Raw genomic sequence first — 27,446 nt, forward strand, 5'->3', positions numbered from 1 at the left:
GCTCTCACAAGGAAGAGGCAGTGCATGCCTTTAATCCCAGCTCTCACGAGGCAGAGGCAGTCGGTATCTGAGTTCGAGGCCAACCTCATCTACAGAGCGAGTTCCAGGACAGCCAGGGCTACACTGAGACACCCTGACTCAAAAAAGTCAAATAAAATAAAATAGTCAAATGTATGTTGTGCCAGCACTACCAAGGGGCTGTTCAAGGCTATCCTGAGATATGGTGAGGTCTAGGTGAACTTGGTTACAATGTAAAACTCTGTCTCAAACAAACCAAACCAAACCAAACCAAACCAAACAAAGGGTTCAAATCGCCGGGTTAGGATGTAACAGAGCAAAGGAAAATGTTGAAAATCAAAATGGAGCGTGCCAATGCCATGTGCGTTCAGTGCAGTCCAGCCTTCAAAAGATTTTTAACACTTGTTGTTCCTTGGTACAGTGTCCCGGAAAGGGGTTGAACTCTAGTTGTATTAAAGCTCACTGTTGTTCAGAAGTGTGAAGCATCGAACCAAACATAACTGAGGTTTTAGCTTTGAAAGGAGCCAGTTCACAGCGAGGTACAGGAAGAAGCCTGGAACTGCTCAGAACCTGTCAAATACAGCTGGAGTCTTTCTTACAGCCAGCCTCCCCGGCAAATAACTGTGAGCTGTCGGTGTCTGGAGAGTGAGGGGGCGAAGAGACGGCAAACAGTGTCTTGTCAGACATCTGTAGGGCTTAAGGTTATGTGACCTGGGGTGAGTGGCTGAGAGGTGTGGCTCTTCCTGCTCAGAGAGGAGAATGGCTGCTCTGATGGCCTCCAGAGCAGATGGCTCTGGTGCTTGGGTAGCATAGACTGAGTGGGGAGAGTGACCAAGCTCTGCGGGTGGGACCTCATGAATGGAATTAGTGTCTTCGTGAAAGAGGCTCCAGGGAGCACCCCCCCACCCTCAGAGGACACACAGAAGGCCCTCTGTGTGACACTGTGTGAGGCATGGGCTCTTCAGATGCCTTGATCTTGGAATTCCCAGCCTCAGAACCAGGAGTGTAAACTTGGTTGTTAATAAATAACCAAGCCTGACTTATTTGGTTAGAGTAGCTCTGGCAGCACTGAGATGGCCTATATCAGATGAAAGCAAAGACCGCATATTCCAGGGTTCTCTGAAGTTGCCTGAATACCTTTTTCCTTTGATAAGCATGGACATTAAAAACAGGTCCTGGAAGGAAGCCTGGAAGAAATCCCAGTCAGTAAAGTGCTTGTCACATGAACATGAGAACCTGATTTTAGATTCCTCAGAACCCATATTAAAAAAAAAAAAAATCTGTGCTGGAAGGCACCCATAAACTAGCAGTAGGGAGGCAGAGACAGAAGGACCCCTGGAACTTGTTGGCCATCAGTCTAGCTGACTGGTAAGCTCCAGGTGTACTGCGAGGCCTTGTTTCAGAAATCATGGAGGTAACAGTACTTGATGGCCAGCCTGGCCTTATTTTGACCCCTGGGATCCACACAGTGGCTTGCCTAAAAGCTGTCCTCTGACCCCTACATATACACATACACAAAAATAAAATACAGTAAAAGACACCTGACACTGATGCTTACACATGCACACGCGAGCGTGCACGCACACACACACACACACACACACACACACACAGCTTGATGCCATAGCTCAGTGGTGGAACACTGAGCTTTCCAGCAGATACAAGCAGTATTTAGTCCCTGACATGGCTAAGTAAATAATAAATAAATGAAGCAAGCAAGCAAGCACTGGCACTCCCCATGGGTGTCAAAATATTTGGTCAACTGTTGCATAATTGTGTCTGTTGATTCATGTAATCCTTATCAGAACTGAACAAATTCCCTAGAGATTTCAAAGATTTCTATATATTCACTACCTTGCTTGCATATAGAAGGTAGGGCCTGCCTTGAAACCCTGTGACTGGAATTGAGCAGGTTGTCCTGACACCAAGGGCCCCAGGCTGTTTTTAGCTGGCCCCATATCTTTCCTTCAACTTCTGCCTCCCTGGTCAGGATGTATTTTAAGATGACTTCAGTGCCTCCAATGCATTCAAATGCTTCCCGTTGCTCTGTCAACTCATTTGACCGTTCTGCTAGGTCTTCTAGAGAGGCTATGGTAAGGTGGCAGATGATAAAGAATCCAGGCCAGGTTGTGAAAAGCAGGTCTGTTTCCTCCCCTCCCGTGCGCTCCCCTCCCTTCTTCCCTCCCACACAGACAATCTCAGACTCCCCATTGCTTAACAGGTAAGTGATGAAGGATGGCCTAGGGTTTGGGAAGGTGTCTGGATAGTTGCTGAAGGTGAGACACTGGATTACTGGGAAACTACTGGGCAGATAGGTAGGTGGTCTCCAGGTGCCCTCAGATCTCACTGTCGGACTGGATCCAATATTAACTTCTCAGATTGATTTTGGGGTGGGCTCCACATACAGCAGCAGAAAGCCCCCAAAGCAAGAAGGTGTTTTTATAGTCAGAGTCATTCAGCCTCTTTATAGTTAAACTGAGTAGCCATGGGCATTGAACTTCTCCATATTGACTCTTTAGGTTTCTCTGCTATTGACCAGAGAACTCTGATTTCCTCATCTTGAATCTGAGCAGGTTATCTTTTGCTAAGGGTTGAGTTTTCCTGGAAGGGCAAAGCCTCTCCCTGATCCATCTCTCTTTAAGGTGTATTTTTACTTAGTTTTGCTGAAGTTGGTGAGCTCCCGAGATTCGACATCCTTCTCTAACTCCCTCTCTTTAAAATTTTCCGTTTACTTATTTTAGTGTGTGCGCCAGAGCACGCCTGTGTGCACATGTCCTGAATGGAGTGTTTGAGTCACAACTTGCAAGGGATGGTTTTCTCCTTCCATCAGATGGTGCAGAGTCCTTATTCCCTGACTTTGGGAGGGCTGAAGACAAGTTGGTTCATTTCTTTAAAAGAGCAAAGTGTGGCTGGCGCTCTCCTTGGCTGCTGAAGCCCACAGAGGAGGCAAGCGAGGCCTCGAGAGAATGAGCACTGTGTGCGGTGCTGGCTGCTACCAGCACCTGGGATCCTCATGCCCATGCCCACGCTAGGGTACAGGCAACCTGGGGTGGGGTCGGAGCTGGGACTGGACCCCTTGGTAGATAGAAGCGGTTTCAGTGGCTGGTCACAGTGAAGCCAGAGAGACCAAACTCATCCAGCTAGAAGCATGGACAAGGAGGGGAGCAGGAGCCCATCTGGAGTGGAGGAAGGAAGACCGCTGGGGCCAGGGGTACAGAATGGGTGGGGGCAAGGCTGGTAGGATGGGTCTGGGGCTGGAGGTGGGGTTCAGAGAAGAACGGAGGTGACCAGCTGGAAGTGGGGTGCACAGGACTAGAGGTGGGACACAGTGAGGTGGAGACCCTCTGGTGGTGTGGCGAAAAAGGGAAGGGACTAACTGCACGTAGGGTTCACAGAGCTAAGACTTAAGGTGACCCCAGGGGGCTAGCCCAGAGCGCAGACGACTGGAGGTAGAGCTGGAGGCCAGGGGGCCCTGCAGGGCGTCGCCTCACTTCTGCGGCCCGGAGCCCAGGAGGGGGCGGGTCCCCAGAGGGGCGGAGACCAAGGGGCCGGGCAGCGGGCGGGACTCGGGCGGCGGGAAGTGGGTGGGGACCCGCTGGGCTCCAGAGACCTAGGCTAAGCTGCGCGCGCGTGTGTCCGCGCCCCGGCGAGATGAGCGGAGCCGGGTCGGCGGGTATGGCCCGGGGGTTGCGCGTGGACGGGCTGCCACCGCTACCCAAAAGTCTGAGCGGGCTGCTGCACTCGGCGGCGGGCGGCGCGGCGGGCGGCTGGCGGCACCTGGAGCGGCTGTACGCGCAGAAGTCGCGCATCCAGAACGAGCTGAACCGAGGGGGCGCGGGCGGCGGCGGGACGCGGGCGGCGGGGATGCGGACCAAGCCCCCCAACCTGGACGCCGCGCTGGCGCTGTTGCGCAAGGAGATGGTAAGGAGTAGGCGTCGGGTAAGGACTAGGCGTCGTGGGTCCCTTCGAGGGATACTCTCCTTTGGTCCCTGGAAGCCCGGACTCCCCTCTCGGGCTTCCCACGGCTGGACATCACCTTCGGCAGGGCAGCTTCAGATGCTGGGGTTCTCCTGGGCCAGGTCAGGGCGCGGCGAGGTTCGCCTGCCGGGTCCCAGGAGAACAGGCTTCCTGTGCGCCTGCGGGTCGGTGTGGACAACAGATGGGCGGCCGGGCCCCTCCCCGGCCGCCCGCCAGGAATCCGATTACCGGCACGGAAGCTGCGCGCGGCTGGGTGAAGTCCTTACGTCTGGTCACAAACAATGGGTTTAGTTTTTCTCCCTCCTGCGAAGTGCAGTAGGTGTTCCTGGACCAGGACGCAGGATTCAGGGTGAAGCCAGGGCAGAGAGATTTGGGCCACAGAGGGAGCCCTCTCTCAGCTTGCTTCCTGTGGCAGGCCAGGTGGGGAAGGACCCACCCAATCCACCCATCCAAGTTCTTTCCCCTAGACTAAGATCTTCTACCCTAAGCCTAATACATCTAGCGAATTGCGTTTGATTAGATAAATCCACACCTAGTGTGTTTACAGCCGGATCTTGAACTTAACAGGAACCGCTGGGTGAAATAAAGAGACTCGCCCCCCAGGTGTTTGAGGGGTTTTTCTTGCATAAGACACGGTGGCACGGTGACTCCTGGTTGTGAAGCTCTCCCTTATAAACATGCTAGGGAGGGAGGCCTGGGAGCCCAGCTACATTCCCGAAGGTATTTCCCAGGTCCCTCCTGCTATGACTAAAGTACAGAACCTTATAATTATGCCTTGGGCGGTAGCTCAGAAGCTCGGCTATAGGAAATGAGCTGCTGTCACTCTGCCTGATAACAATGTTAAGGGTAGGGTTTGGCTACAGGCCCTGACAGGCCCTCTCAGAAAACCATCACGAGGCTCTTCAGTCTGTCTTGTAGCTGTTCAAGACACTTATTGACCTGGGGGAATGGAGAGGTTTCTGAGACAGCGCAGCACATCTCGCCTAAGAAGAACGGTCGTTCATTCCAGAGCCTTCTGCAGAATGTCTGTGTCGATCCATTTAATTTGAAGGCCGGAGGTCAAATCTGTGGTGGGGATATAATTCATGTCGAGAACAGAATGTGACAGTGCGGGAGGGAAAAAGCCCCGGGTAAACGCAGAGAGAGGGTGTATCCCCCGGATATGGTGGGGACTTCTCTCGTGGTGCAGAGTCAGAGGTGGGAAGGCCTGAAGTGACCGGAAGATCACTGAGTGGAGCCGCTAACTGAGTGGTACCCTGGGCCTCTGAGCCTCAGGCTTGACTGACAGGAATTTGAACAAGAAGTTAGCGAGGTAGCCCTGTGGTCTTGAGAACCCTGCAGATCACTGGTCTCAGTGGGAGCAGGAGCTCTGAGGTGTTCTGTGGGTATAGGAGGCTTGGAAAATACTCCAGGTGCACCTAGGAACCCCCCCCAAAACCCACAAGAATTGCTAATGGGTCCCCAAAGCTGATAAAGAAAGAAATGAATCAAAGATGACCCAAGATTTTTGTTTGTTTGGTTACCGATGGAAAGTGTTTTGGAACAAAACAAACATCACAGACCTAAAACTGGGCCTATCACCCAGTGGCAGAGGCCTGCCTAGCATGTATGAGGCTGTATTAATTACGTTTCTCATTGCTTTGACAAAAGCCACATAAGAGAAGATTTATTTTGGCTCACAGTGCCAGCTACAGTCCATCTTGGTGAGGAAATGTCAGCAGGCACATGAGGCAGCTGGTGACAGTCTATCTGCAGTCAGGACGAACAGAGATGAATACTGGGTGTCAGCTTGATTTTCTTCAATCCAAGGATCCGAGGCCATGACAAGATACTGCCCATGGGTAGGATGGACTTTCTCACATCAACTAATCCAATCTAGAAACTCTGCCAGAAATGCCCAGACATTTATCTCCTTGGTGGTTCAAGACCCTGTTGACAGTCACTATTAATCGCTCAAAGCCTTGTGTTCAGGTTCATTTCTGAGCACCCCACACCCCATATTACAGGCTGGCACAGAGACAGATGATCACTGCTAACAGTTTGAGGTATGCAAATATTCTGACTGTATATACATCCTGATGTGGTAGTGTGTACCTGTGATCAACTTTGAAGGGAATCTGGGTTACACAACAAGACCCCATCTCAAAAAACAAACAAACAAAACCCAAGAGCTTTTTATACATTGTCTAAATTCTTGTGTTTTAGTTGAATCTCTGCCGGTGGGATAAAGTATCTTCAAAAAGCAACTTATGGAAGAAAGAATGTATTTACCTTACAATTCCAGGTTACAGTATCGATGTACGGAAGTCCAGTCTATAAGAACTTGAGACAACTAATCAGATCCATAGTTCCAAGAAGAGAGAATGAAAGCATGTTTACTTGTTAGTATTCAGCCCCGCCCCTTCTCTACAGTTCAGCCCCGCCCCTTTTCTATAGTTGGGGATCCTCTGCCTAGGGGATGGTACCCACCCACAGTGGGCTGGGTCATTATGTGTTAATTCCCACGTCAATTGAGATTCAAGACAATTCTCCACAGATATTCCATCAGGCCAACCTAATCTAGACAATGTTTCAGACTCTTTTCTCAGAGGTCCTAGGTTGTACCACGTTGATAATTAGAATTAGCCATCACATGTTGTACCTTCCTCATGGGTACTTCATCTTAACTTTATTTATTTTTTCTTCTTCTCCTTTTTTTTTTTTTTTTTTTGAGACAGGGTCTCACTGTATAGCCCTTGGCTGGCCTGGAACTTACCGAAATCTACCTACCTCTGCCTTCTGAGTACTGGGGTTAAAGACAGTGCCACTTCTCCCACCTTACTTTTTTAATCATTTAGATTTATTTTTACTATTTTTAATTAAACACATGAGTGTGGTATGTATGGGAGTGCACATGTGACAAGTGCCCTTGGAGGCCAGAAGGATTGGAAGGAGAGGAATTTGAGGTGGCTGTCAGTCATCTGACCTGAGTGTTGTGAACCAAATTTGAGTTGTTAATCTCTGAGCCATCTCTCCAGATCCTAAATATATTTTCAAAAGTCAGCTGCTCATAGTTTAACTCTCTTGAGATCACAACCTTTTTTGGGTCTTTTTGGGCTCTGAAGCCCTGTCTGATCATTGTACCCTATGATCCGTACACACACGCACACACACACACACACATGAAGCACACACACATGGGTTGTTACAGTGTATGCTGCAGCTCAATTTTGGAGGGTACGTGCTGCAAACATGTTCCTGTCACTATGTATCATTGGGTCTTCGGTGACTGCCGAGCATGGATGGTGTGGCACAGTTGTGCCATTTTGAACCTTGAAAATGGGTGCATTGTGGGTGTTGGGGGAGTTGCTGTTGGGGGCTTACGGCATTCCATCAGGAGAGGAGGATGCTAGGCATTTCAGATGCAGAGTTGGAGGCTAGAAGAGAGCTGGTTGGAGCTGAGGGTGCAGGTGTCACTTCAAAGGGGTGACAGTAATGATGAGTCTGAAGAGCTGCTGCATGGAGCAGAACGGACAGGACCCCGTGTTGAAAGAGGCTCAGTCCCATGGTCAGTTAACACTGCGCTTAGCTCAGAGTCATGGCTCGTCTGTGTAACATCCTGTTCTAGTAACCCTGTGCCATTGAAATTTTGTCATTCTGAGTCCTTGTAGCCCCGAGGAAAGAGTCCACTTAGAAAGATTCAAAGGTCTATCTAGTGTTCATTGACTGTAAAGGCAATCACTTTAAAGAAAAGCCATTTTATTTATTGAACCTGTTTGTGGTTGTTTTGTTTTTAAGATGTCTTATCGTGTAGCCCTGGCCTACAACTCTCTTATTTGTTCATTTTGGTTTTTTGAGATAGGGTTTCTCTGTGCAACCCTGGCTGTACTAGAACTCAATCTATAGACCAGGCTGGCCTGGAACTCACAGAAATCCGCTTGCCTCTGCTGAAAGGCCTACGCCACCACAGCCTGCCTCCTAGAACTCTTTTAATGGTATTTATTTATATGCTTATTTTTGAGATAGGGCCTCATCTAGTAGCCCAGGTTCACTTTGGACTATGTTGTTAAGGCTGACCTTGACTTGTGATCCTATTGTGGCCCTAGTGATATAGACATCTGCCACCATATTCCATAGTTTATATTCTTTTTTCTCTCCTTCTTCTTCCTCTTCTTCTTCTTCTTCCTCTTCTTCTTCTTCCTCCACCTCCTCCTCTCCCTCCTCCTCCTCCTCCTCCTTCCTCCTCTACTTCCTCCTCCTCCTCCTCCTTCTTCTTCCTCCTCCTCCTCCTCTTCCTCCTCCTCCTTCCTCCTCTTCCTCCTCCTCCTTCCTCCTCTTCTTCCTCCTCCTCCTCCTTCTTCCTCCTCCTCCTCCTCTTCCTCCTCCTCCTTCCTCCTCTTCTTCTTCCTCCTCCTCCTCCTCCTCCTCCTCCTTCTTCTTCTTCTTCTCCTTCAACAAAGTATCACCGTAGTCCAGCCTGACTGAGAACTCGTGGCTTCTGCCTTCCAAGTGCTGGGATTACAGGCATGTCCCATGATGATACCCAGACTGAAAGGTCTTTTATAAAAGCACTGGATAAAGGGCTGGGGCAATGGCTCACTATGCAAGCATAAGGAACTGAGTTTGGATCCCCAGAACTCACAGTAAAGTCAAGCATGGCAGTGTGAACCTGTAATTCCAGCTCCGGGGGGCGGGGGGAGAGACAAAAATATCTCTGAAGCTCACAGCTCACTGGCCAGTCTTCTACAACAGTTAGCTCCGGGTTCAATGGGAGACTGTCTCAGAGAATAAGCTGGAGAAGCATTGATGTTGACTTCTGACCTCTGGCAAGCACTCAGGTGCTCTCTCTCTCTCTCTCTCTCTCACACACACACACACACACACACACACCTCAGTTATGTTTCTAACAGAATGGAGGTGCGATACTCCGTATGCTCACTGGATGAACATATGTAAACTGCAGAGGTTTAAGAGCAAATAAGAAGTCAGGAGATGCTCGTGGACATGGATGTCTTTACAGCCATGTGAGACTTCCTTCCCCACCACTACACTTTGACCCATTTACCTTCCAGTGGAACGCCTCAGGCTCATGTTTACCGACTGAACTCCCAAGTGCCTCCGCAGTTTGCACAGTTTTCTTCCCCATTTGGTTAAAGCGCTCCTGTTGCCTGTAAACGTCAGAGGGCCCAGCTTTTGGCACACTGAGCATTTTTTCATTTGCTGAGGGAGGCCTCCGGGGAGCAGCAGCCTAGGTAGTCTCTGCTGCCTCTCAGGGGTGCTGGTGCTTCCCACACTCACCTTTGTCCTGGAGCCTTGGTCCCTGCATTACTGTGGCTCTCTAAGGCTGGGTGGGGGTGGGAACGGGGAGCAGCTCATTGCAGGTCACTCCCAAGGAGCAGCAGGTAGGAGCTTTGAGGCTTGGCTCTTGGAGTGCAGGGGAAGCTCCCTGTGGATCCGAGACTTCCATGATCCTGTGGCAGAAACCACACATGCAGACAGAGCAGGAAGCCAGCCAGTCAGATACGTGCCGATGCCAGTGAGAGCCAGAACCTTTATATATCATTGTCTCCTGCCCACTTTTTCTGTAAAGGTCACTCATTGCTTCATCTCTTCCTGTGCTGGTCCCTGTTCTGCAGTCATGTAACTCTGAGGCAGTTCTCCTCAGTACTCAAGAGACAAAGGCCTAGGTCTGCCTTCCAAGGCAACAGAAACTCCCTAAGGCTTGTTCAGGTTAGAGGTCACTGCAGGAGTCATTTCTCTACCTCTGCAATGTGGTCACAGGGACTAACTCAGGTCATCAGGCTTGGCAAGAAGCTTTACCCACTGAGCCATCGGGCCAGTCCAAATCTGGTCATGATTTGCTCTCTTTACTTCTTTGGCTCCAGGAGCGGCAAGCTGCCTGGTCTTGCAGGCCTGTATATTCTGAGTTTTGTACAAGAGTAGGAAGTGGTGTCCTTGGTGAGAGCTGCAGAGTTCTACCCTGTGGCCAAAGCTCCATGGTACAAGGTCATCTGATCAGAAGCAGGTGGACGGAAGGAGACTGAAGAACCCCCGAAGAGAAGGTGTGGAAAGAGGGGTATGTGGGTGTCTGGTTTCTTAAGTTTATTGGTAGAAAACACATACGCAAATGTTCCTTAAGACTCCCTGGTTATACTTAGAACAAGAAGTGGCTGGGTGTGGTGGTGATGGCTTTAGTCCCAGCAGTAGGGAGGCAGAGGCAAGAAGCTCTCTGAGTTTGAGACCAGCCTGGTCTACAGCTCCAGGACAACCAGGGCTACATAGAGAAACCCTGTCTCAAAAAACAACAACAACAACAACAACAACAACAAGAACAAAACGAAATAGGAAAAACTAGAAACGAGATATCCATGTTGTGACACCATTAAGCCAGGCCTGGTGTCGAAACCTGTAATCCCATCACCCTGGATGTTGAGGCCTAAGTATCGCTGCGAGTTCGAGGCTAGACTGAGACACACAGTGAGGCTCCAGCCTCCAACAAACACAAGGAAATACTACTAATGATAAAAGTAAATAAACCCCAAACGGCAGGGCGCAACACCTTTGTAACTGCAGATATAAAACTGATTGTGCTGTACCTAAAAGATTAGCAGAGACTTCACAGGAGGAGAACCGTGGGACCCCCTCCCGCCTGGCAGGCAGAGAGGCCTGTCCCTTGGTTTTGGAGGAGACTTTCACAATACACATGAAATTGAGTCTGCACCTGCCCTTTGGCCCTGTAATTTCATTTCCTTAAAAAACTCCACAATGGTGTTTTACAGAGTTCGGGGAAATCATGGTGGGTTTCTGTCAGGTCTCCGAGTGCTCGCCTGCTCTTATGGCTCTGCGGATCTGGGATCATCCAGGCTGAGGCCGTGACAGAGCTCTCGTGGCTCGATACGAGGATCTCCTTCCAGGCTCATGTCTGCTTTACTCTTTCCTCAGGTTTGAGGCCTGGGGTTGGGGTGTGATTGAAGCTGGAGTTGTGGGCAGCTGTGACCAGCCACTCACAACTGTGGGTGCTGCGAAGCAAACTCTGGTTTTCTGTGAGAGCAGCGAGTGCTATTAACTGCTGGTCCGTCTCTCCAGCCTCCACCTGGCTGTTTGTCTGTTATGTTTTTTTGTTGTTGTTGTTTTTTGTTTTTTTTGTTTTGTTTTGTTTTTTTGAGACAGGGTCTTACTATGTAGCTTTGGCTGTCTTGGAATTCACTATGTAGACCAGGCTGGCCTTGAACTTATAGATATCCACCTGCCTCAGCCTCCTGAGTGCTGGAATTAAAACTGTGCAGCACCATGCCTGGCTATGAGTGGCTTTTATACATGTATGATTTGACTGAGGTCATCTTGCTTGCAGGGCAAGCATCTCCTTAGCTCCTAAGAGGTTCGTTCCTTTTGAAGGGTCACCTCTGCAGAGGGTGGAGGTGAGCACCTGGTCCTGCAGCACTTGAGAAGCAAAAACAGGAGTTCAAGGTCATCCTCTGTTACAAAGTGAGTTGAGGCCAGCCTGGGCTACATGAGAGCATGTTTAAAGAAAGAAAAGCTTCTAGTTCTCTAAACCCCATACCTAGTGATGAGACCATCCCCCACCATAACCTCAATGAGTCTCTGGGACTTTAGTGACCCTTGACCCAGCAGGGAGCCACCATCTGTCTGAGACTATTTCTGAGACTATTCCTGCAACGGAGCCTATTGTTAAACAAACCTGGGGAACGGAAGCAGATTCTGGAGGGAAGAGCATGCAGGGTCGCAGGGTCCTCCTCGCTGCAGGACAGTGAGAATGAAGAGCTCAAGGAAGATGGGGGAGAATGTCAGAGAGGAAGCAGGTGGCTTGAGCAGAGGCAGGAAGGACAAGCAGCACGCAGGGACTGAGCTAGCCCTGTATTGTAGTCTTGTAAGTCACAATAAAGGGCGGGAAACCACGGGGCTGAGGTGACCGACTGGTTGAAATGAGACTCAAGGTTTCACAATGGCCCCCAGAAGGAAGCTGTCAGTTCTGAAGCCTGCTGTAGCTGGGAAGAGCAGAGGTGTCCCTCAGGGACATGTGGGTGAGTCAAGAGATGGCAGGTGGCAGGTGATTTAGAGATGGGGGCAGATCCTTAACACTTTTTTCCTAGAAGGGCAAGCAAGCTGTTCTTGCTCTTGGGTGAATTCATTATGTCCTATAGTTCAATCCGAGGGCATATACCCCTCCTTGTTTCTCTCCAGACCCCTTAGCAAATGGCCTTCTAGAGGAGCCTGGGGTGGCCTGTGTTCCCCTCAAGGACATCGGCTGGCCTACTGTGCTGCCCTCAAGCATACAGGTTCTGGTGACTTGGCAAGAGCCATGTGGGTGTGCTGTGAGCACACAGCACTGCCTGTCCAGCCATGGCCTCTGGGCTACCTGAAGCTAGGGTTCCCACTCTTGAGATGACCGCACAGCAGGACAAGGATAGATCTATGTGTTCACTCAGTCATCTGGAAGCAGCCATGCTGAAGGCTACCTGTCAGTACCCCTCACCTCAGGGAAACTCTGCCTAGTGGGGTCAGTACCACTCACCTCTTGCAGTTCAGTGAAACTCTGCCTAGTGGGAGGGAGTTAGTCTGGTGCCTGCAACAGTTGCGCCCAGGAGCTGAGGCCGGTGTGATCATGCACTGCTGTACTTAGGTGAAATCCGCCCATGTACTGGGCATGTGTTCAGCCATGTAACAGGTATGTCAGGACCATGCTGTGTCTCTAAGAGGGTCAGTTGTTTCTAGGCCAGTGTCACACGTGTCACATGCAATGACTGGGCAGCTCTGTGAGTCATCCTTGTGCTGGGCATATTCCTGAGTATCCAGGAAGACTTCGCTCTGAAAAACCTGGCACGGTGAGTCCTGGGTGGCATGGGGTCACAACCTTGACATCCAACAGTTTAAGAACTATGGAGCTTTGGCCTTTGTCTTACCGTGGGCCAACCCATGAGACCCCAGAGGGTGAATGTTAGCATCTGCTCACACTACTTTGGTCTTTCTGTGGTCTGTTCTTGACAGGAGAAGCAGAGTGTTGTCTTTCACCCAAAGGTGAAACAGTGACAGGACAGGAGCATATGTTTAGACATTTTAAGCAAACATAGGTATGAGTCTTGGATGGTGTTGTTTTACTGAAGTTGAACCTGGGAACAGGAAGGTGCATAGGAATTGCTTAGAATCTCAGGCTGTGGAGGTTGTGTTCACATCTGCAACAGAGTCTGGGAACACAGAGCTGTGCAGGGAACAGATTTGATCGGAACATCCTAATGAAAACAGCCTACACGCTGTTCTGTATTCTGATGCTATCGCTGTGTAGCTCAGGCTGGCCTCACACTCACAGTCCTCCCGCCTCAGCTTCCCAGGTACTGGGTTGTCAGCTGTACTCCACCATGTCTGCACTGACTGTCTGCCTCTCTTAGGCCATAAGGCATGGTTAGGAAAGTGGGACATTAGGTCTCTCTGTATGTGGGGTGGTCACACCCAGTGCGAAGGACTCTGCCTGCCGGATGGACGCTGAGAGGTTGGGACTGTGTAGTAAGTTTGCCTCTGATTGAAATCCCATAGATAGCATTGGTGAGCTGCCGCCTAGAGCCTCAGGTTAGCACCCCAAGGTCTGGGCCTACTGGGGTCTTTTTCTTTCCCTGGGCCGCTTTGGTGGTAGCTTTCATCTCGCCTGACCATACTGTTCGGGAAGCAGGCGGTGCTTTCTCAAGCTCTCAGTGTGACTGTTAAAAGTTCGGGGGTGCAGGCTCCCCTGTGATTCTGTGTTTTGTCTCTTCCTTTGGGATTGATGGGACCCATGCTTTTCTAGACCTGGCTGTTTCTTGTTATTAATCATAATCAAACATATAAAGCCTTTGGTTAATCTATATGAATTAGAGTCTCATTCTCTTACTGGGCCCGCATGGATGGCGGAATGGTCTGGGCAATGCCCTGCCTTGTGGAGACAGCGTGGAAGATTGGCAGAGCCATCTCTCACGCTGGCATCTAGTGGGTGGCAGGGGTGGTGTTTCTGGAGGGCTGGTTCTAGCTGCAGCGCGCAAGTGGCCTCAGGCCGAGAAACATGGCGGCTGGGCTAGGCAGAGCCGCTGCAGCTTAGATAGTGGGCTTGACCAGAGGCCGGTTTTAAATAATTACCACAACAAAATAAGTAGGGTGGGCAGTAGGGAGGGAGCGAGGGAAGAAGGTAAAGATGGACAGCAAATGTACAGCATTTCCTCATGCATGGTCCTTGTCCCTGGCCCTGGCTTTTGTGACTGTTCCAGAAGGGGGTGTGAAGCTCCATTATCAGTTTCATTGTCTCAGGGAGGGACCACACCACACGAGGCCTGTCTAGAGAAGAGAGAGCATCTGAACTCTGCCATGCCCGGATAATCCCCGGGGAGGGGGGAAGATGAGGTTGCTACAGCGAGGAAGCTTGTCACACTGTGAGATCCTGTCTCTGGCCAGGGGTAATCTGCCACCTAGAATGACAGAATGTGGATCTTGCCAGGGTTACGGTGGGGGGGGGGGGGGTTGTCTCTGAGTCTGGACGTGGGGAGCATCACTGTCTTTGGGACTTGGGATCCACAATGAATCCAGCTGAGACGCCCAGACCATGCACTGCCGTGTGTCACTGGGTGTGTCTGTGAAGCACCAGAACAAATTCAGGCTGGGCTCTCCACCCTGCAGGTGTGGACTCACCCACTCATGTGTGAGGTATTGAATGACACAGTGGAAGTATGTGGCTACCTGGAACTCCAGAGCACCCCACTGACATTGCCTCAAGAAGCCTTTCTGAGGGAAGGAATGTACGAACGAGCCCAGGTGGAACTCTGGTTGGGTGCTCAGCTGAGATGAAATTCCAGCACTGACTTGGTTTCTTACCTCCCCTCCTTCCCCTCAAGGTCGGCCTCCGACAGCTGGACATGTCCTTGCTCTGCCAACTGTACAGCCTCTACGAGTCCATTCAGGAGTACAAGGGGGCGTGCCAGGCAGCCTCCAGCCTGGATTGCACCTATGCACTGGAGAATGGCTTCTTTGATGAGGAGGAGGACTTCCAGGAGCAGGGCTCTCTCCAAGACGGGCAGCACCGAGGCTCTCCTAAGGACCCGTCATTACCCCTTACCCACCTCTCCAGCAGTGACTGGATTCTGGAGTCCATCTAGTGACTCTGGAGGGGTCTAACACAGACTGGCAGCATCTGTTTCTCTTCTTCCAAGAAAGTACTTCAGCCTCTTCATGGTGGACAGTCTGAGGACAAATGGTGACACGCACCACTTGTTTAACTTGTGGGTATGGAGTTCACTGACATGGGGGACGGCCTGCTTAGTTGGCTGCAGGGTCTTATGGGTGACCTAGAGGCATGTTAGAATATCCTGGACACTGTGAGTAGCACCTGCTGGAAGCTCTGACAGAAGGGTTCTGTGTGGAAAGCCTTCACGGCGTTTGGGTGAGGTTGCTCTCAGCAGGCGTCTTTGTAGGTGGCAGGTGTGTTGCACCCTCTTTGGGTGAGGAATGCCACTCTGGCGTGTGGAATATGAAGAGCAGCATTTGCCTGCCTGGAACCCGCAGGGCAGTCTGCATCTCTTCTTGCTGTTACTTAGCTGTTAGTCCTCTTGGCTCATTTATTTGAAAGCTGCATCACTGATTTTCCAGGGGACTTCCTGAGAGTTTTCTAGAAGGAGGAAATATTCTGACACGCTGGTCAACTGCTTTTCTGCAACTACCGAAATTGACACCAGGTATAGGTGGAGAGGAAAAAAAATACATGAATATACATTGAATGTAGGGGAAACAAATCCTGGGACAAACTAGTATTAAGCAGTACTTACCCAAAGCCTTAATGTATTTATTAAAACACTTTATGAGAACTTCACCCTCTGTGGGTTAAACGTGTAAAATGCTCAACTGTCTCTTGACATGTGTCATTTTGTTTGGAAGTCTGGGGATGTGGTTCCATGGTTCCACCAGGTCTCTAGCATATCACGTGAACTGGGCATGGTGGTGCACGCCTATAATCCCAGGTCATCCTTGGCTACGCAGAGAATTCAGGGCTATCCTGGGCTATCCTTTCTTCTTTCTTTCTTTCTTTCTTTCTTTCTTTCTTTCTTTCTTTCTTTCTTTCTTTCTTTCTTTTTTTTTTTTTTTTTGGCTATCCTTTCTAAAACAAACCAAAAATTTTATTCTGAGTTCACACTTTTTTTTAAAAAAATATTTTGGCCATTAAATGAATTTTAAGACATTTACTTCTCGGGTGAGGTTGGACAGTCATTTCATTGGTAGCAGACCACATTTACAGCAAGATTTCACCCTGTGTCTTGGAACACGCCATGTTGCTCCTCTTTTAGTGAGTTGTCTGCTCACCAGTGCCCTCTGGAGGCCAGACACTGGAACTACAACTTAGCGATTACAACTGTCATGACCTTTTCCTGGGGACAGACTCACCCAGACTCACCCATGTACTCACCCAGACAGGGCAATTACCCAAAAGTTCAACCTGGCAAACCAATAAGCTTATTCATGCTACCTACTGGAGTACGAGTGACCCCCAAACAGCCGTGTCATCAGAAAGCTTCAGGATGGCTGATGAAGATCCTCAACCCACCCCCACCACCCCTGAAACTAACCTCTCACACTCTCTGAACTCGCTCACCTCCAAGGCCAGGAGACCAGATACAGCTGGGACAGCACTCCACAGAACTGGGATGGTTTTATGGGGAGGGGCGGATGACTCTCGGGGAAGGGTATTAGTTGGTCACTTAGTCAGTTGAGGAACTGCCTCCATCAGACTGACCCATTGGCATGAGGAACTGCCTCCATCAGACTGACCTGTCAGCATATCTGGGGTGCTTCTTGATTGATGATTGGTGTGGGAGGGCCCAGCCTACTGTGAGCAGTGCTACCCCTGGGTAGGTGGTCCTGAACAGTGAGAGAAAGATAACCGATTAAGCCAGAGGGATCTAACCAGTGGACAGCCATCTGCCAGGGTCCTTGCTTCCCCTGATGATGGAATGGATGGTGTAAGAAGAGATAAACGCTTTCCTCCTCCAGGCTGTTTTTGGTCAGTGTTTTATCACAGCAAACTAGGACAGGCAGCGTTCAGTTACACGACAGCGCGAGCATTACCACGTCTGTGCTATAAGGAACTAGGTCAGACAGTGGAGAGGTACGCTGCTCAGAACTCAAAGGGAAGGGGGTCAGTGCCTTGTCACCAGTCGGTGACAGGATGGTTCCGACGGGACAAGAAAGAGAAAGCAGGAAATCTAGTCAGCCGAAGGGGCCTGCTTCGAGGCTGTCTTGCTTCACTGAGATAAACCCTGGGGCTGCTGCTCTTAGCTCTGACTGCATTAAGCTCACTTGGGGGACCTCTGGGGAGAGCTCCGGAAGTGCCTCACCCCAAATCTGGATTTCTTTTTAACCTTTATGTGCATAGGTGTTTACCTGCAAGTATGTTTGTGTGCGGGTTACCAGATCCCTGGGGTTATCAGATCCCTGGAGTTACAGACGGTTGTGAGCTGCCATGTGGGTGCTGGGACTTACCCGGGTCCTCTTGAAGAACAGCCAATGTTCTTAACCATTGCGCCATCTCTCCGGCCCCCCAAATCTGCCTATCATTATTCAGTGATGCAACCTACTGCCGGAGGGGCGAGAGTACTTGCAGAGGGAGGTACAGGTCGGTAAGGGCATGTCCCACCACGCACTTCTCTATCCGTCTGGTACTATCTATAACACCTTTATTCCCTCAATAGCTGCCTAATAAAAAATTCACATGACACAGTGAAATGGCTTTTTAGTGCACTTTTTTTTTTTTAAGTGGGTGGGTTCACACGTCAGGACAAAGGCTGGGCAGATTAAATAAAACCAGACTTTGGAAAACAGCCGCAGTGGGGGAGACAAGCGATCCTGCTTGTTTCAGGATACTCCAGGCAGCTCTGACCTCGACTCCAAGCAAAGCCAGAGAGCAGGCTGCGGAGCAGTTGCTTGCCTGTTTCCTGCCAAGTGTGTCCTCATGGGGCGACTCCTGGGAAGTAAGGGGAACAGGTGACAATGGAAATCTTTTTACTTGTTTTCTTGTTCAGGATTTTGAGCAAGGTCTCACTCACTTGTAACCCTGGCTAGCCTTAGACTCATGGAAGTCCTCCTGCCTCAGCTGCCCAGATGTGGAGATTTTAAGACTTGTATCCATCCAACCCTTGGTCAGAATGGAGTACATCCCTCACCGCTGGCCTCAGAGCTGGCCGCGAGGCTCAGTGTTGAGGTCTTAGCTTCATGCATTGGCCTTACTCCCACAGGCGAGAGCCCTACTCCCTTTGGCAGTGAGCACTGATGCCCTGGTGAGTGGGGCACAGCTCCCCAAAGTTGTCTAAAGGTAGAGAGCCTCAGGAGCTTGTAATCTGAAGTCTGTGTGGAGAGGGCCTTGTAGAGCCAAGTCGTGACCTTGAGAGGACCTTGTAGAGTGGAATTGTGACCTCAAACTGGAGCTATGGTTTAGCTAGGTAGGTAATGTCACTGGTGGTCCTCACAAGGAGAGAGGGATACTTGATTGGACAGAGACTATGGTGATGCTGGCCAGTGACAGGCCAGGGGGTGTGCACAGCAGCTGTCCCTTCAGCAGTGTGTAGGGACGCACAGCCTGGGGCACACACAAACCCACCTTCAGGCTCCCTGCTTGCCTTCCCTGTGCAGGACTGAACACATTTCCTAAGCCTCCTAGCTGCAGGGACCTGGGGTAGACTACTAGGCACTTCCATGCTTTCTCTGACAGCTTATCACGAGAGCCACACCCGATAGGACATGGGGGTAGGTACGTCCGATCCTATTTCATACCCAAGGCTCTGGCTTTGGCACTCCTTCTCTGGTGATATTTCAGAAGCCAGTAATTTAGCTTTAAGCTAGGACTTCTCTTCGAAGTAGCTTTCTCACTTTATAAGGAGGGCTGTGGGTAGGTAGCACCCAGACTGCTACCACTGTGAGGTCCCAGGGATGTTCCCTTCCCTTCGTCAATGCTTCCCTCAGAGAGACTCAGACTGAAATCTGGTTCCAGCCATCCAAGTGCTCTACTTAACAAACTTCTGGTCTCTCTTCCCTGCAGTGTATTTGAAGAGTGATAAACTATTGTCTTCTCTACCAAGAAGTACAGACTTCCAGAGACCTGCCACTAGGCTACAGATACACAGGGGCTGTCCCTCAGACCGAGGAGTAGCACTCAGACTCGTCACTTCTCTTGTTTAGTGATCCTAAACACTCCCATTAGCCACTTTGTGGTTTCAACTTTGTTAAGCTTTCTGATTAACTTGACCTTGCCAATATCTACGAATATCCTTTCTTGGCTTCCGTGTACGATGCTGTCTCCCAGCTTGGCCCAAGGGGCTCAGATATTAATAACACAGAGTATCCGTCCCTTCTCACTGGGGGTGCACTGTTTAGAAGCAACATGGTCTCTCGCATTGAAAACAAGAGCGGGCAGTCAGCTGTCAGCACTGAAGGTTTCTTCCTTTGAGAAGGTCATTATGTATGGCCAGGGTGACTTCAAATTCCATCCTCCTGCCTCCTGGGTGCTGAGATTACAGGGAGTGCAACACCTGGCTTCAACCTGTTTATCAGTGTGGTCATGAGGCAGGTTTTCCACCATAGCTGGAGTACCTGCAAATTTCCTTTTTTTAACTTTTTTTTTTTAAATAATGTATATGAGCACACCGTAGCTGTCTTCAGACAACCCAGAAGAGGGCATTGGATCCCATTAGAGACGGTTGTGAGCCATCATGTGATTGCTGGGAATTGAACTCAGGACCTTTAGAAGAGCAGTCAGTGCTCTTAACCACTGAGCCATCTCTCCAGCCCCAAATTTCTTTTTTCTTTTTTTCCAATTAATACTCTGTGTGTGTGCGTGTGTGCGTGTATTTGAGGACAACCTGCAGAAGCTGGTTCTCTCCTTCCAACATGTGGGTCTTGAGGACCGAACACAGATGGTCAGTCTCTGCGTCATGGGCTATACTCTCTGAGCCGTCTCACCAAATGTCTGTTTTAATAAACTATGTGCAAGTCCTTGCGCTCAACCCAGGACTGCAAACACACACACACACACATACACACACACACACACACACACACACACACACACAACCAGCCAACAAACCAACCACACAAACAAAAGGTCGGAGTGCATTGTGTAACAGTGACAGGTGTGCTTTGTGCATTTCACTAGGGCTTTCCAACATTATTTGTCTTCCAAGGTTTTCATTAAAAAGGCTGGAAACTGTTGGGGACTGTTAGCGGACACACAGATCAGCCTCTGGGTCTGCGTGGTTTGGAAAGCCCCTCTGCTCACTGGTAGCTGGTGGACCTAACCATTTTTCACTCTTACTCATGTAAGACAATCCCGAGATTGCTCTCACCGTTTATCAGGTTGGACCAATGGACCTCACACACAGCAGGATAGAGTCCAGCAGTAAGCTACAACCCTCTTGTGAGAATTTTGGTTTCTTTAAAAGCACAAAATTTTATGTGTTTTAATCCCAGGTGTGGGATATAGGGGCTGCTTTGGATTGTTCACAGCAGCTGACAGGGGTGTGGTTATGTCCGCTGAAGATAGTTTAAGAGCCTGCTTTGCTGTTTGCTCCTTAGAGATATCCTGACTACGAAGATCAGACTTGCCCCGGGGAACCTGATGTCCCTAACCAGCAGGAAGTAGTCTAATGACATCGATGCCCCCTTTCCCCTCTAAGGTTCTATCCTACCTAGTGTTGGGGAAAGGGTGTAAGACTGAATAAGGGTGGTTAGTGAAGAACCCAGTAGAGTCTGGTTACACCGCCCAGCCTTTTAGTTTTTGCTAAGCTGAGCAGACCGACCTTGACCTCACTGTGCTGCCCAGATGGCTTCTGCCTGGAGAAGCTGGGATTTTGTGCACCACCACAGCTGGCTCTGATGTCTTGCTTAACTTCTTTGAGTGCCACTCTGAGTTACTGGGAAGTCTGGTATGGATGAGACAGTGAAACCTTGTCTAAAATGGGCACGGGGTTAAGTAGATGCTACTGCTGCATCCACCTCTAGCAGTTTATATAATAATAATAATATTGGATATAATTCATCTCTAGGCTGTAGCATTCAGGGATTTTATGATTTTTCGTGGCTGGAATGAGAATGGCCCCCATAGAAATATATGCATATAGGTTTTACAAGACAGGGTTTCTCTGTGTAGCCCTGGCTGTCCTAAAACTAGCTCTGTAGACCAGGCTGGTCTTGAACACAGAGATCCTTCTGCCTCTGCCTGCAGAGTGCTGGGATTAAAGGAGTGAGCCACCATGCATTAGGCCCATCTATTCCTGGTTCTCAGTTGGTGGAACTGTTTGGGAAGGATTAGGGGAGTGGTCTTGTTGGAGGAGGTGTGTCTCTGGGATGGGCTGTGAGGCTCAGACACTCCTGTGGTTCCCGGTGCTCACTGTGCCTCCCACTTGGGGGTCACGGTGTGAGCTCTCAGCTGCCTCTTCTCTCTGCCACCGTGGGCTCCGCCACCGTGGGCTCCAAACCTCTGAAACCACAAGCCAAGTTAAACCCTTTCTTTTAGGAAGTACCCTAGCTGTGGTGTTTTATCACGCCGTTACAGAGATGACTACGATACTTACCTTGGTTATTTCTGGCTGAGAGATTCAAAAGATAATCTTAGTCACTGAGCCAGAAATTTATAAAAATCTTGATTTATTCTGAAAGATGACTTAAAAGTGCTTTTGTCAGAAAAACACAAAAGGTTTTCACACAGGTTTAAAGCCACAGTGCAGTATTTAGACTTAAAGGACATAAAGTACTGAGCTGAGACCACGGTGCCTGCCCGGGTGCGCGCCTGCCCGGGTGCGCTCAGCCTTACTTATAGATGGTTGAGCTCTTCCTGGGGCTATCTGGGTACGTTCAGAAACCTCCAGTCTTGGCTTCACTCACAGAAAGCCGAGTCCTGGGTTCTCTTGTGCCTTCTCTTTTGAGGTAGCTGATCCCGCCACAGAGAGTGAAGAATAAAGCTGTAGACACAGAGCAAGACTTTGTAGGGCTCTTCTGCTCACCACAGAAGCCCTGCTCCAAGGCTGGCTGGGAGCCATGGAGGACACAGAGGAGCCCGAGGCAGGGTCTCTCCCCAGTGTAATTTTAAGAAGACAGAACGAAGCACATGACAGGGCAGCAGGCCTCTGGCTCTGTAGTGGGTTCTAACGACTCCTGAGTTCATCTTCCTGCCTATGAATTACACAGAAGCACAGAGGGAGCACAGCCCTGGGTGGCCTTCGGTAGGAATCTGGAAGGCAGATGCTGTGAGGTGCCAACTGGGTAGGAGCGCCAGGGTGGAGTGTGGAGAGATGCCCTCCTCAGGAGTGAACATGGCGGCGTTCTATAGAAGAGAACCAGTAGCAGCTGCAGTGTAGGCATATCGGATGGAGGGCCATACTCCTGCATTCACCAAGTGTCAGGCAGGGGACAGGACCCAGCCACTGGCCAGGAGAAGGATCTGCGTGGAAAGGGGGTGGGGCTAGAATTCCAGCACCAGCTTGAATTTTTTTTTGACAGAAACAGACCAGAAGGCTCCTAGCTGCAGCAGCTTTGTGAAGTTTAGCACTGCGGACCTAAGGCATGGCAAGGGAGGTTCACAACGGGGAGGCAGGAAAGCAGCAGCACAGACAGAAGGCCCAGAATGAAGAGCTACACATGTGCACGGAGGAGGGAGGTCAGGCCCAGCAGCCGCACCTCCAAAGACCCAAGAGGAAGGAAGCTGGGTCGGCTCAAAGCACAGCAGGAAAAGGGGCTGCACCATAGGGTGTGTGAGGAGAGCAGAGCTCCACATCCAGGTGACAGACTGAAGAAGGAATGAGTGTGCCTCCCTCTCCTGCTATGAGTCTTCCTGCATTTCTTCAACCTAGGATCCTGCTTCCTAGGAGGGAGGGCCCACGGGTCAGAGAGGGAAGGTCAGGAGGGAGCACACGGCAGAAGAGAAGGAAGGAACACCATGAATGACAGACAAAGAACAAACTGTAGGAACCTGCAGCACTGTGCTCTGGGCACAGGGAGGCCGTGTGGCTGAGAAGCATGGGGGCGTGTTTCAGGACCTCAGACAGAAGTGTTCTCAGAGCCACTGAGTCCTGCTGAGATCACATGACCCACAGAGAGCTCCTACTCAAGAAATGAACCTTGTGTAGACACAGACGGTGGAAGGCAGGAAGCGTATTACAAAGGCCTGAAAGAGAACCACCCTGGAGCTTTCTTCGGAGTCTGTGTGTGGCTGAGAAGTGGAGGGAGTCTGGAGGGGAAGAGACTGGGTGACAAGGGGGGGAGGGGGAAGTAGACTGAGCAGCAGCCATGGATGGACAGATGGAGTCAGATCCTGTAGCGCAGCAAGGGCCACAGAGGGTTAGACAGTGAGGACCGGTGGGAAGCAGCAATGGAGACAAGTGAGGGAACAGGGAGCCCAGCACCCCATCCTCCTGAAGACAGTAGCCTGATGGAGAGGGCTGCAAGGGGAGAGGCCTCAGACAGCGGCAGCCCAGTCACACTGCGTGATGGGTGCTCCTGGAGCGCTGACCTCCAGCATGACAAGGCCACAGCGCCCAACTCTCGGCAGCTGTGACCACCCGTGAGGAGCTAGGCCTGCTGACACTCAGCATGGGGGAGAGGTCACAAGGCCTATCGCCCCAGGATGAACAGGCAGTTAACAGATGCTGAGGAGACAGACCTTCCTTGGTGGGACAGCTGACCAGGTGGGTGCCATGTGTGACAGTCCTCCCAACCACGGAACTAGTCGTGGGTGGGATCACTCCCTTGGTCTGTCGGTGGTGCTTTATGGCATGGGCAGATGACAGGACTGCAGTACCTTCAGACTTCCTGAGACTTGTAGACGGCACAGTCGCTGCCCACGTCCCACTCCATCCTCTGGAAGAAGAAGACCACGACGCTCTCCAGCAGCAAGCCGCTCAGCACAGCCAACAGGGAGAGCCTCCGGTTGGTGTTCAGGGTCACTAGAAAACAAAGCAGCAACTATACTAGAACTCTCGGGACGTGGCAGGCCTGGGAGCTGCATGGTGCTGAGACCTGGGAACCGCCCTAAGAACTGATCTGAGGAAAGCCACCCTGCTCTAGAGTCTACACCGTGCTGACCAAAGTTTCTGCTCTAATATAGCAGCAAGCTCTTCTCAAGCAAAGAGGCAGAAGCCCACGAAATAGAGAAGACAGAGCTGGGTGTGGTGGCTCCTGCCTGTAACCTCCAGCTCTTGGCAACTTCATACAGGAAGACTGCCATGAGTTTAAGGGCAGCCTGGGCTACATAGGGAGACTGTCTCAGAACAACCTCTACCACCAGCTTGAAGGTTTAAGGAGACTGGCATCACAGTTCAGGAAGAGCCCAACAAGAAGGTCAGGCAGCGGCTTCCTTCTCAGCAATGTTTCTCACAGTGCCTAAAAACCCAAGACTCATCTGGCAGGCAGATACTCCAGTCTCGTAACTCTGGACAAGCCATTCATAGAGCTCTGCTGAGAGAAGGTGCTGCCTCACCTACAGGAGAGAGGCCGAGGGCCATGAGCTCTGAACTTACGGCTCCGTAGGCCCAACTGAGTGATCCTAAGTGCGTGCTTGTTGGGCACCACCGATACACGCAGACCAACATGGACCTCTGTGGAGGGGTCCCGGTCACCAAGTCTGATGCTTCCCGAAGGCTGGAGGCTGACATGCCAAGTAAGAAGGCACACACTCACCTCTGATTGCCTGGAAATTCGACGTCAGGACAAACACTTTAATGAGCCTGAGACACAAAGGTGTGTAGTCGTGCTCCCAGATGACGGCCGGGATTAGCAGGAGCTTCCCGTAGCTGGACAGCAATAGCGCTTTCAGCAGCAAGACAAAGTCAGGTGCTCTTTTTGCTGTCATGGGCTGCTGTACCCACAGGAAAGCAAACATGCCAGTGAAAAAGGCAGCTTGTTCTATGGAGCAAACGAGAGAAGCACAGACGTCTCACCTAGTCTAACCCCAAGCCCGAAAGAATCCCACCTCCAACACAGAACTCAGCTGACGTCATAACAAACACCTTAACAAAATACCATGTTTTCCTCACACACAAGTACATGCACACCTACGGGCTTCATGTTAAACCCTGCTGGCCTGGCTTTAAAAATATTTTTCAATAGGTTTTAGAGGTTTTTTCTTTCGGGGGCGGGGGGCAGTGGTGGGGGCTGGTGCCTTGCTACAATGCCCAGGCTGGTCTCGAACTACTGACTTTACTGTACCTCAAAGTTCTGGGATCATATTATGAGATTATAGATGTGAACGCCCAAGCCTGAGAAAGATCTGCTTTAAAGCCTGAAATTATGTTTTAGCTCTTGGGTTTGGGGAGATATGCTTGAGGATTTTTTTTTTTTTAAGTTCTTTGAGACAGGGTTTCTCTGTGTAGCTCTGACTTTCCTGGAACTCAGAGATCGGCTTGTCTCTCTGCATCCTGAGCGCTGGGATCAAAGGCGTGTGCCATCGCCAGCCAGCTGAGTATTTTTTAATGTTTATTTTCACTGTAGCTATCTGTGCCTGTCTGTGTGAGGGTATACGTATGAGAGGGCCAGAGGAGGGCATCTGACCCCTTGAGGCAGTGTCACAGGCAGTTGTGGACCTGATGTGGGTGCTGGGAACCAAACTCAGGCCCACTGCCACATCAGGACATGCTCCTACCCATCAAGCTACCTCTCCAGTCCCCTTGAGTATTTTCTTAGTATTAGTGTCTGTAAGATGTAGACGGTAATAAATCCTGTACATTTCGGACTGATGTGTATCACGGTTATTAAAACAGTCATAAGCCCAAGTGAACAAGTCCCACCCCTCCACTCTAGGCTCTCAGAGGGAGAGAACAGCAGGGCTTTTTCACTGCATCTCCAGTGTCTATCCCACGGACACTGAGGAGTCTTTAGCTAAGGCAGCCCCGCTGCACAGTGCATGAGTAGTTCTACTCTAACTGACGGGACAGGCTCAGGTCGGAGGGTATGTCCATCTGTATGCAACCCTTCATTCAGTCATTCAGCCACCCAGACAAATGCTTACTGAGTAGCCATGGTGGGCTCAACCCTTGGGGGTTTCACATAAGAGGGTGAAGGCAGATTGGCAAGAAGTTAGTGCACCCCAAGGGGCACGGTAGAACGTGACAGAAAGGAGGGCTGTAAGGGAGAAGGTAGAGGTGGTGTCAGGGTAAGTGTCACAAAGATGAGATTGAAGGCAAGACCTCAGCGACATGAAGTCAGATATGGAGCCATCGTGGACAAGCAAAGTAAAGAGTAAAGAGTAAAAAGCAGAGTAAAGAGAAAGCCAGCTCTAAGGCCATCAGCTGGAGGCTTCCTGTGCCCGAAGCAGCTGGGTCAGAGTAGGCTAGAGCGGGGGCAGGAGGTGCACTGAGATCCATGGGAAGGAAGGAGCTCGTCTCATTCCAAAGACTCCTCTGTCACTGTACAGAAAGATCCATATGGGCACTGGGCTTATCAGAAGGGACATTTGTGTGGAGAAGAGACCTTGGGGAACAGTGCCAGGTTGAGCCACATTGCTCTAGCTTGTGTAAAGTCCCAGGCAGACGCAGAGGAAGTAGGGAGCAGGGGCAGAACTGTTCTGAAGATGGAATGACCGAGGCTTTCAATAACGGAACTGAGGGCTTCAAGGAGGCTCCAGTGGGACATCGAGGCCTTTGGTCTTAGCAACCTGCAGTGGGAGCCGTGTGCAGAGGCAGAGCAAGCCCAGGCTTGGAGATGGCAGCTTACCAGCTGTCCAGGGGGGTTGGTAAGCAGCAGGGAGACAGAGGCCAGAGGTCAGACAGGGCACCTGAGAAGATGGATGGTGCCAGGGAAGGAGGGACAGTGGTAGAGAGGGGACAAAAGAGAGCCTGTGATCCAGAATACGGTGTGGAAGGCATCACAACAATCCTGCTTCAGCCTCCAGAGTAGGTGAGAGTGCAGGTGTGTGCCATAGCCTGGCTTAAGTCAAAGACTTCTGAAGCAGAAAAGGTTGGAAATTAGAAATAAAGTTGCCACAGAAATTAATTCAATGTAATTCAGAGAGAAAGCCACATTTTAATTTCAATGAAAGGCGCTTCCAAACACAGTAAGGCAGAGTAGTCTGTCTCTGTCTGCAGTCCCACAAGCAGCAAACTTACTGTCAGATATCTGTCCCACGCAGCCAGCCTAATGCACTGGGAAACACCAGGCAATTACTAACATTTCCAGTGAGAGGACTGATGAACTCTTCAAAGTGGACAGTAAGTACTTTATAAAATGTCCTAGTCTGACAAGTGTACCATTACTATTTCTCTACCATATACAAGACAAAGAAAGCAAGCAGGCGATGTTTGGTTTCACGCCCAAGACAAAGGGCTGAGGTGTGTATCATATATATCAAAGCAGAGCTGGCCTCCAGCTCCTCCCAGCATCCCTCTGTCTCCAGCTCCCTATGTAATCCAGACATTTGGGCCGCTCTTCATTCTTCTCTGTGCCCAAGCACCCTTTCTCCCTTCCTC

The 27,446-nt window shown here is 50.4% G+C and overlaps 2 protein-coding genes across 4 annotated transcripts in view; one reads left to right on the forward strand and one right to left on the reverse strand.

The window, feature by feature from the left end:
* Window positions 1-3,669: 3,669 nt before the first annotated feature.
* On the forward strand, window positions 3,670-15,846 carry Fam89a (family with sequence similarity 89 member A). The gene is made up of 2 exons (XM_028767759.1): window positions 3,670-3,939; window positions 14,847-15,846. Exons 1-2 carry the CDS (start codon window positions 3,670-3,672, stop codon window positions 15,105-15,107), a joined length of 531 nt encoding a protein of 176 aa, XP_028623592.1. The 3' UTR covers window positions 15,108-15,846.
* A 5,772-nt stretch (window positions 15,847-21,618) lies between these two features.
* The window catches only part of Arv1 (ARV1 homolog, fatty acid homeostasis modulator), an 11,986-nt gene continuing 6,158 nt past the window's right edge, over window positions 21,619-27,446 (reverse strand). Inside the window, exons 4-6 of one of the 3 annotated variants that reach the window (XM_028767754.1) lie at window positions 24,664-24,888; window positions 23,786-23,930; window positions 21,619-21,950 (exon numbers count right to left, since the gene is read on the reverse strand). In XM_028767754.1, the coding sequence (XP_028623587.1) occupies window positions 23,788-23,930; window positions 24,664-24,888 (368 nt within the window). In that variant the 3' untranslated portion in view covers window positions 21,619-21,950; window positions 23,786-23,787. Of the gene's footprint in view, window positions 22,430-23,785; window positions 23,931-24,663; window positions 24,889-27,446 lie in introns of all 3 variants that reach the window. The other 2 variants (XM_028767752.1, XM_028767751.1) reach the window with 2 other exon arrangements.

The sequence above is a fragment of the Grammomys surdaster genome, unplaced genomic scaffold (genome assembly GCF_004785775.1).
Source record: "Grammomys surdaster isolate TR1022 unplaced genomic scaffold, NIH_TR_1.0 181, whole genome shotgun sequence".
Taxonomy (NCBI): Eukaryota; Metazoa; Chordata; class Mammalia; order Rodentia; family Muridae; genus Grammomys; species Grammomys surdaster.